Source organism: Alosa alosa, chromosome 23 (assembly GCF_017589495.1).
Source record: "Alosa alosa isolate M-15738 ecotype Scorff River chromosome 23, AALO_Geno_1.1, whole genome shotgun sequence".
NCBI classification, from domain to species: Eukaryota; Metazoa; Chordata; class Actinopteri; order Clupeiformes; family Clupeidae; genus Alosa; species Alosa alosa.
Window position 1 is genome coordinate 4580038 of NC_063211.1, and position 10000 is coordinate 4590037.

At 44.4% G+C, this 10000-nt stretch overlaps 1 protein-coding gene across 1 annotated transcript in view; it reads left to right on the forward strand.

Moving 5' to 3' along the window:
* agap1 (ArfGAP with GTPase domain, ankyrin repeat and PH domain 1) overlaps positions 1-10000 on the forward strand; it is a gene marked incomplete in the record, with an annotated part of 86190 nt that overhangs the window by 33009 nt on the left and 43181 nt on the right. The window contains 1 exon segment of the mRNA XM_048234661.1: positions 9773-9877. Within this exon segment, the coding sequence (XP_048090618.1) occupies positions 9773-9877 (105 nt within the window).

Below are 10000 nucleotides of genomic sequence, written 5' to 3' on the forward strand. Positions count from 1 at the left end.
TGAAACCGAGGGCTTTTTTCTCTATTGTAGTAGGTTGTCTTCTTAGTTAGGTAATGAGTTAAGGGATAATAACAGTTTCTTTTGTGTAAAGATTTCATCTATTGAAAGGACAACACTCAACTTTACCTGTCTTTCCCACCTGATGACTCTAGCGTTTCCCACCGGATTTCTGCATGCCTTAAGGATATTTCAGCCTGGATGAAAGATCGGCACCTTCAGCAATCTCTCAAAAAAACTGAGTTTTTGGTGTTTCCAACTAAAACAGCTATTCCCAACAGATTAACATCCAGCTTGACTCAACTTCACTAACCCCAACTAGATCGGGCGCGTGGCTTGGGCGTTGTAATTGATGACCGACTTAACTTCTCTGAGCATGTAGCTTCAATTGCAAAATCATGTCTGTTTATGCTTTACAACATTAGGAAGATCAGACCTTATCTGACACAAGATTCCACACAACTTCTTGTTCAGACCATGGTCATCTCTAAGCTGGACTATTGTAATTCACTATTAGCTGGTTTAACCGCTTGTGTAAGAAGATCATTACAGCTGATTCAGAATGCTGGAGCACGCCTGGTCTTCGATCAGCCAAAGAGGACACATGTAACTCCTCTCCTAGTTACTCTCCATTGGCTCCCTATAGTAGCCAGAATTAAATTTAAATCTCTCACTTTGGCCTATAGAACACTGACTGGATCTGCTCCTAGTTATTTTAATTCAATAATCAAGCCTTACATCCCCAACCGCCCACTGCGGTCTTCTGATGAGCGTCTTTTATGTCGACCAGTCATGGAAACTGGGTCTAATTCCAGACTCTATTCCTCAGTGGTTCCATGTTGGTGGAATGAGTTGCCCAGTGCTCTCTGTTCATGTGGTAGTTTTGGGTCGTTTAAGAGGGGTCTAAAGACATTCCTGTTCAACATGTACATTAGTTGTTTAAGCACTTATGTGTTATGGTTTGTATAATATTGTTTTATTTTCATTAGGCTGTTGATTAATTTGACATTATTGTTTATTATTGATATTCTCCTTAATGTAAATTATTTTTATATTATTGATTGAATGGTCATTATTGTTTTATTATTGCTTTTCCCCTCATTTTCATTGCTTATTTTATTAGGCTATTGATTAAATTGATATTGTTGTGTATTATTACTATTCTCCTTATTATATTTGACCAACATTCTAATCTGTTCCCTGTTCAATTTTAAATATTATGTTATTTTGTATTTGTGTGTCGCTTTGGACAAAGGCGTCTGCCAAATCCATAACCATAACCATACTGTGAAAATGTGAAATTTTGATGGCAAAGGCAGTTTTTATGTGATTGGTTCAGGGGTCTAATGAAGTGTAAGAAGTTTGAAATCTCCTCTGTGTAATACCTGGCGAGCTTTGATCTCAGCTGAGACAGACAAAAGCTCTGTCATTCTAACGCTACATAGTGCTCCGCAACTGAAGGACTGCCATTTAGCATCATGGCCGCATTACCAACTCGAACGTGCCTTAACTTCAGCTACCCGAGACCCAGGTCACCCATGATCTCTTATTGAATCATTTTTGTAGTGTTTTGAAAGACTTTGTTGGTGAGCCCACCTCATTGTAGTAGACCCCCACCTCATTGTAGTAGACCATTTGTTACATCATGTTACATAATTTGATTACTCTGAAAAGGACAGAAATATATTCAGTAGAGCAAACATCACATTCATGTGTGTAGAGTCCCGCACAGCCATATCTACATTTAATGCAGAATGTGACTTTGAACTGTTAATGTGCAATGTCAACAAGCACCATAGTTTTGTATTAGAAATCATCACTGATCTACGGATACTGGGATGAGGCCATTGGGGATATTTGAGTCTAGTCTAATTGGCGTCACTCAGAGCGTAAATTCTTAATGGTTACGGGGCGGAGTTCGTTTAGTGGATAAGGAGCTGGATTGACATGCAGCAACCTGAGAAGTGGTGTGTTGTGTATTCACCATGACACGTTGTGTCCTTGAGCAAGGCACTTAACCCTACAGGGAGTCTGGGCCTGTAAGTTGCTTTGGATAAAAAGCGTCAGCCCGAATAGATAAAGATAAATACAGTTTCCACCAAGGTGCCTCATCAGTAACTGTCATTTATATCAAACCAGTGTATTCTCATCAATTCCCCATTAGCGGAACGCTCTGAGTGATTGCAGTGATTTGAACTGAAATTCAAATAATCAAATGAATAGGCAAATAATTAACTTGTGACCCTGAGCTAGTCCCCCGTGCTCAAATTGGGGAGAATTAAACGTGAATAAGCAGACCAAAGGCGAGTGTGGCGGCAGCAGCAAAGCCATGAGATCAGTGCTAATGGCTCTCTGCAGTGTTGCTGCGCTGTAATTGGGCGCGGAGTTAAAAGGCGAATGAGTGTCTCGGCACTACACAAAGCCAGCGCCTGTCGCCACGACTCACCTCACAGAAAGAAAGCAGAACGTGCAACGCTCAGAGGCACGCCGACAATGTTAATTGATTTGATAATTCCCTGTGGTCCTTCCTCCTGCGAACATGCTCGCATCTTTTCCTGTCAGACTCTGTGTGTGTGTGTGCCTGTGTGTGTCTCTCCCCATTTCCACGCCTGCCTCTCATGATCTGTACTAGACTGCTGGCTGTGGCAATCCACTCCCTAATTAGACTGTGTGTGTGTGTGTGTGTGTGTGTGTGCGCATCTCTAAGTATGTGGATTTCTGTTCGTCTGCAGATCTATGTGATTTGTTTTCTCTTTAAGAGCCTACATTTTCTACTGAGCTGAATCTGATTAACATCTGTTAATATCCAAGCTGTTCTTTCACACACACATGAGCACACAGGAAGCCAGCTCCGTCACCGAGCGCAACTCACTGATTCCTCAGTAGCGAATCAGCTGTTTCTTTTTTCTTTTTTCGAGGCGCTGTGTGCAACAGCGAGTGTCAATCACTTTGGCAGATGTCTGAGTGGGTTTGAGTGAGTGGGATTGTGGCGAAGCCTGCCATTCCTTGAAGGTCTGCTCATAATTGTTGGGAGATTACTCACACAAAGGTGAAGCGGAGGATTTGTGCCCAATTGATTACGTTTAACGCAACGCTCTATCTCTGGCCCCCTCGGCACAAAGGTGTGTGTGTGCGTGTGTGTGTGTGCGTGCGTGCGTGTGTGTGCGCGTTTAACACAAAGCTCTCTTGAGGCTCACACAACCTACTTAGAGGTTTATATACATGTTTGTAATACCGTGGTGATCGATCGCAAGCTGCTCTGCTATACAGAGCAACCTCAGTGCTGTTGGTACTGTTGAAGATGTTGCTGTTAATGTGTGTGTGTGTGTGTCCCTCCTCCCAGCCGTGGTTTATTTGCTCGCTGATCTCATTATGGCTGGTTATCATTACACTGCCTTCTCCAGTCAAGGTTACACTCTATCAGTGTGTGGTGCATGTTGTCTGCAACAGGGCCTTTGTGAGGAGCTTCATTAAGACGTGCTGCTCGTTAGAGCACCCGGTATCTTAACAGGCAGGGCATGCCGACAGTCTCAACTCAGCTCGGCTGCGGAGGTCAAGAGGTCAGAGATGACCTGGCTCTCCACACACACGACCCTTGGAGCGTCAGGCCAGCCTCATGGCACAAACATCCTCCACAGGTCAGCCACGGGTGTGTCCATGCTGTGCGCTCACTCAGCTCATGACCATAGAAGCATCTGCCGAACACCATAAACATAAACATAAACAACGGCAACACGGCGTGTTTTTGTTTATTGTTTATTTCCTTACTTTCATCGTCCCCATGGCTGCATGACAGAATTGGATGCATTTTGATCTTGCATGTGTGGTGTGTGTGTATGTTTGCCATTATGTACTTGCTTGTGGACTGTTGGTTTTATCGCGTCTGGAGCGGTCTCAGTAGATTTGCGGGTGGTGGGGCGGAAGTTAAAGTGGCTAGCCGCTGCTCCGATACTCGCCAGCTTTGTTTACAAAAGCTTTGTTACAGCTTTGTTTGTGGAGTCTGCCCCTTTACAGCGCTGACTCCACAAACATCTGCTTCTACTGCTAATTAGCGGCTAATTGAGGCTTAGAGTTGCTTGCTTGTTGCCCTGTCATCCGCCAGACTGAGGTATTTTGACACCAGCATTTTAACAGATTAATTTGTTAATGTGGCAGAACGCCATACGACAGAGATTTGAGTGTGCGAAGCACAAGCAAGGGTTTGGCCAGATGAGAGGAGTAGTATTGCATAAATTAACTTTAAGGTATAGACTCTTTCAACTGCATGAACAAACATGTATGCATTTCTGAGGCATGTCCGGTGGCACAGAAAACAACATTGAGCTAATCGTAAGTTGGGGACAAACGAAATAACGCAAGTTTTAAAGTCGACATTTTATAGAGCATTATGCTAAAGTCATTTCAATTTATCTGGATTGATTGAATGTTTCTGGAAATCCTCTCGGAACAGATTGAAAGGGTCTATACACCAGACATAAATATTGATTGTATACAAAATCCAAAAAACAAATTCAACAGATCTTTCACACTGAGACGTTCGTAGCTAAGTAGCTGTATTTGTTTTACATCACCATTCAGTGTGCGCATGTTAGTAACAATTTTTCTCCTTTTTGCTTTGAGAGACGTGGCTGGTTGTGCACTTCTGACAAAGTTTGCCCCCCACCCCCACCCCACCCATTCTGTGTGGCTTGTCTTAAGGGTGGAGGGGGTGCACTTGGCGCTTTGTGCAGAGTTAAATTGGATGGTTAATTTGGGTGTTATTTACCCTGTAATTCATTAGTTTCAGCATGCCATTGGCAGCAGCCAGGCTGTAATTTCACGCTTCGCAATAAAAGATGTCTCATAATCTGCTTCATTTAGCAGCGAAAGAATTTAATGAAATTAACTGCAGTCCTAATTAAGACGGTGAATATTAAAGACCTGCTATCAAGTCTTTAACGAGGGTGACATGATCCGCCTTCCGCAGGATTGGAAAAATATCATTTCCCTGGGAAAGGTTGTCACTGCTCCGAGCCATTCTGGCCATGATGGCTTTTCTGTCATGCACACTAACCTCTGGAAATTAGTTTTTTTCCCCTCTCTCTTCACCTTCTTTATTTTTTATTTTTCGCCTGTAAAATAATTGAAAAGACACACACACACACATACACACAAACGCACACACACACACTAATCAGAGCTTGGTATTGGGATCTTCTGATGTGCTATCTTGCTGATCCCATGGGTGTTCCTTAAAGGTGCTGTCATTCACCACTGGTGCTGGTGTCAAGGTCCCCTGTGACCTTGACGGTTTATGGCCCAAGGTCGCATTAAGAACATGGAGATATCACGCACACACTTCCCTGGACTGGTGTGACAGCTGCTTTTAACACCATCCACTTTTCACAGAAATGCAAGTGAAATGTGATTTGAACAAAGAGATCATAAATAGACAATGCAATAATACGATGATGTAATTGGAGAGGAATATCCACTTATTTGTGCAAGTGCTAAAACTCAAGGCAATGCTCTTCGGTGGGGTTGGGTTCATGCTGGTTGCGTGTTTCTGTGACGGTCAGTGCTCGATAGACGCTCACCTTTCGTGGCGGGCAGAAGAGGCGAGAGGTGACGGCCGAGACGCACCACACAGACTGAGTGCTGAGGGTGGAGACGCACCACACAGACGGAGTGCTGAGGGTGGTGCATGTAATGATCGTGCCGAATAGATGTAGGGTTTGGATAATTGAGTTTAGGATTAATTACCCAGGGCCCTTTTTAGATAAATCAATGGTGCAGAGCCCCTGTCCTCTTCCCCGTGTGTTTTATTTGATCTCTGCGGCTCGGTTCCCGTCTCAGGCCGCCTTTCCTTGCCCATATTAAGGGCCCACAGGGCTTCTGAAGTAACAAAATGCACTTCACCTTAAAATAAAGCTTTCAAAGCTACATGCTACATGCTACATGGGCTTGAGAATTAGGAATACGGAGAATGAAGTCTCTGACATCATCTATGTGCCCCAGGAATGCTTGATATTGATATAATGTAATGGGCAGGATCGTGACCCTTTTAGTCAGTACCACCTTCGCACTAAATGCCGTTAAGATTTTGGGGGGGTTTGTGTTGGTGTCTGATGTTTACAGCATGTCTTGAGCTTAACAGAAAACATTAACAGAATTAAGAGGAGAAATATTTTGCAATGGAATACTTTAGTATGCCCTCCTCTCCCCCTGTCCAACTATGTGGCTGCTGTGTGTGTGTGTGTGTGTGTGTCTGTCTGTGCGTGTGTGTGTGTGTGTTGAATTGGATAGCGCTTTGGCATTGTTCGGAGAGGGGGGTATTTGACCTGGTCTCATTGGGATGATGAATGTCCTGGGGGTGGGTTGTGGTCATCGCCCTGTGCTGGCAACATCAGATGGCCACAGCGATAGAGGACATTCACCTCTCACAAGGTGTCAGTCTCACAGTCTCCTCTGTCCTCCCATACACACACACACACACACACACACACACTCATTCTCTTTCTCTCTCTCTCTCGTGCTCTTGCTCTTTCTCTTTCGTACTCACATACACATACACACACTCTCTCTCTTTTCTTTCACACACACACACACACACACTCTCTCTTTCTCACTTTTCTTTCTCACACACACACACACACACACATGCACCACAGGTAGTGCTTTTCTGTAAGGGTTCCGATGACATTCTTAATTTATCTGAGTGGAGTCCTGGAACAAAGGCATCCGTTTCAGCCCTTCCTGCGACTCTGTCCTGTCAGGCCGCTGGACAGTGCGAGATTAGGCTTGTCCCCTCTCCCTATCCCTCTCTGGACCGGGCCAGTGATTTATTGCTGCACTCAGGGGGGGAAGCCCTTTGTGCGCCTTTTGTCAGACTTATCGAGAGAGAGAGAGAGAGAGATAGAGTGATCGAGTGATAAGGAGTCTATATTGGTCTGTTTTAATAGATTAGTCCTGGCAGTTTGAGGAGGTTTGTTATTGTGGTGTTGATTTGATATGCTACATGCTACATGCTACATGCTACATGCTACATGCTACATGCTACATGCTACATGCTACATGCTACATGCTACATGCTACATGCTACATGCTACATGCTACATGCTACATGCTACATGCTACATGCTACATGCTACATGCTACATGCTACATGCTACATGCTACATGCTACATGCTACATGCTACATGCTACATGCTACATGCTACATGCTACATGCTACATGCTACATGCTACATGCTACATGCTACATGCTACATGCTACATGCTACATGCTACATGCTACATGCTACATGCTACATGCTACATGCTACATGCTACATGCTACATGCTACATGCTACATGCTACATGCTACATGCTACATGCTACATGCTACATGCTACATGCTACATGCTACATGCTACATGCTACATGCTACATGCTACATGCTACATGCTACATGCTACATGCTACATGCTACATGCTACATGCTACATGCTACATGCTACATGCTACATGTTTGGTTCCACTGCCCCTTCCACTGGGTGAGCACATACGACGTCTGGAAAGGATAGCGCCACTCTTTCCAGTTTCTTTGGCAGTTTAGGGTCACACGTTTACTTTGAGAAATATGTTTCATTGTGTAAACACTGCACATATTGACACTCTGAAACGCTTAGCTCAGCACTTGAGTGGGTGTAGCCACCGGGAGTGCGTGTGTGCGCGTGTGCGTGCTGCGTGCGTGTGCGCGTGTGTGTGTGTGTGTGTGTGTGTGTGTGTGCACGTGCGTGCGTGTGCACTTATGTGTGTGCGCGTGTGTGTATGCACTTATGTGTGTGTGCAGGATGTATTTATCTCCTCCATTTCCCACGGGTTGGGAGACCTTGTGAGCTGTCAGCCTGTGGAGGCTGAAGTGGAGGCATCTGGCATGGCGCTGGCCTGGAACTTAAGTAATGAAAGATAACAGCCATCAGAGGGTCGACGTGGCGTTCAATTAGCCTCTCCCGCAGAATGATCGCTTGTCACACCGCCGATGGATGCGTAAAATTAATAAACTAGCGCCGAAGCGGGAGCTACCGACACTCTGGTGGAGATATATCGGCCTGGGAGGCAGCAGGTCTGCTGGCCAGGAACAGGAGCAGGGCTACCTTCACTCTCATTAGTGCATCAATCACCTGAACACACACTTTTACCACACACTCACACTCACACGCGGCAGACACAGACAAGTTGCCACAGTCACAAATGATCATTGCCATTTTTACTCAATTCAGGTATGTGGTAGTGACGTCCTGAAATGAACAGAGAACTTTTTATGCGCACAGAAATATTTTGTTGTACCGTAAGACCAGCCTGTTTACATTGTTGAGCATAGAAATAAAAAACAATAGATCTACATAGCCGTACTCGTTATGCTGTACAGTTTGGTTTATGATTTGATCAAATTTTCTGTTTATTGTGATGCTGCAATCTGATTGTAGCTTGAATATTATTATTTTATACTAATATAAAATAATATTAACAACAACAAAAGAGGAAAAAAGCCATATGAAAGCAATTTGTTTTGTTTCCCTTTTAGTCTTAGAAGATGAATCGTACTTTGAATAAACTTATATTTTGACTGAAAAAAAAATTCACACTACCCCTGTTTACACGTTAAAGCTTACACACACACGACCATTTCCATTCTCAGTCTCCCAGTTTGGGTTACTCCGGTCTGAATGTTTACCTGGCGCCAGGAAGTATGTCAGAAGCCATTTGCATTTTTCATGACCATAACAAAACATTCTGCGCCTGCTATTCCGTTCCGTGTGGTGGGCTCATGGAACATCAAGACGCTTTTATAGCCTCTGAGCTCCTGTGCTGATGTCATTCTGTTTTGACATGACTGTAATGACTGCTATAATTTGACCTATTTGTTCTTCATTTTACTGGCTGATTTTAAAGATTCGGTTCGCTCTTTATCGGCCCTAATTACTCTGCATTCAGCGTTCGGCTTGACAGAGTGGAACAGTCAAAAGGGGGAGGAAGGAGAATATTGTGGGGAGGGGATGGGGGGGCAAGAAGAGAGAACATGTTCTGATTCCCCGTGTTGCGTGTTTCATGGCAACCTCCTCCTCTCTGGACACTATTAATATCCCCTCCTGTCCCTGTCTCTGCGTTAATGTTTAACAAGTCCAGTGAGGTGACACATGCAGCGGCTCGGCCGTAATTGCTAATCAGCGGACAGTTTTATTCCCTTCTTGCCTAATGAATTTGGCTGAAATGAGGTGTGGGCGGCCCAAGATGGCCAGTCAGCTGCGGCTGATGTGTGGACGAGGGGAGAGGAGAGCAGAGCAGAGCGGGCTAATGGCTAAATGGCTAATGGCTAACAGCTAACGAACGCAGCTGCTGAACAGCGCGCACGCACGCATGCTGGGGCTTTTCCTCTTTATTACTGTGGATAGCTCTGTCCTTTGAAGATAATACATAATAATCAGCGGTCATAGTATGGTCCACTCATTAGAGCAGTTGTGTTGTTTAGAGAGCTATGCTAGCTGTGTGTGTGTGTGTGTGTGTGTGTGTGTGTGTGAGTGTGAGGAGGGAAAGAGGGAAGACGCTGAGCCATTTCTCCATGTGAATTCCCAGCTCTCTGATGTGCGCTCAGTGACATTAGGATGATGCACAGGTCTCAATTAATAGTCATCCACCTTATTATATTGTGTTTTCTCTTGCAGGGCATGCTCATGTATGAAGTATAATATTATATTATGTTTATGATATTGTATTATGTTAATTGTATTCTATTGTGTTTTGTCTTGTAGGGCATGCTCATGAAGCGGAGCGGCAAGTCTCTAAATAAGGAGTGGAAGAAGAAGTACGTGACTCTGTGTGACAATGGAGTGCTCACCTACCACCCCAGCCTGCACGTGAGTAATCACCTGATTCAGGACCAGTCTCTCTCTCTCTCTCTCTCTCTCTCTCTCTCTCTCTCTCTTCTCTCTCTCTCTCTCTCTTTCTCTTTCTTTCTCTCTCTCTCTCCCCCTTTGAGG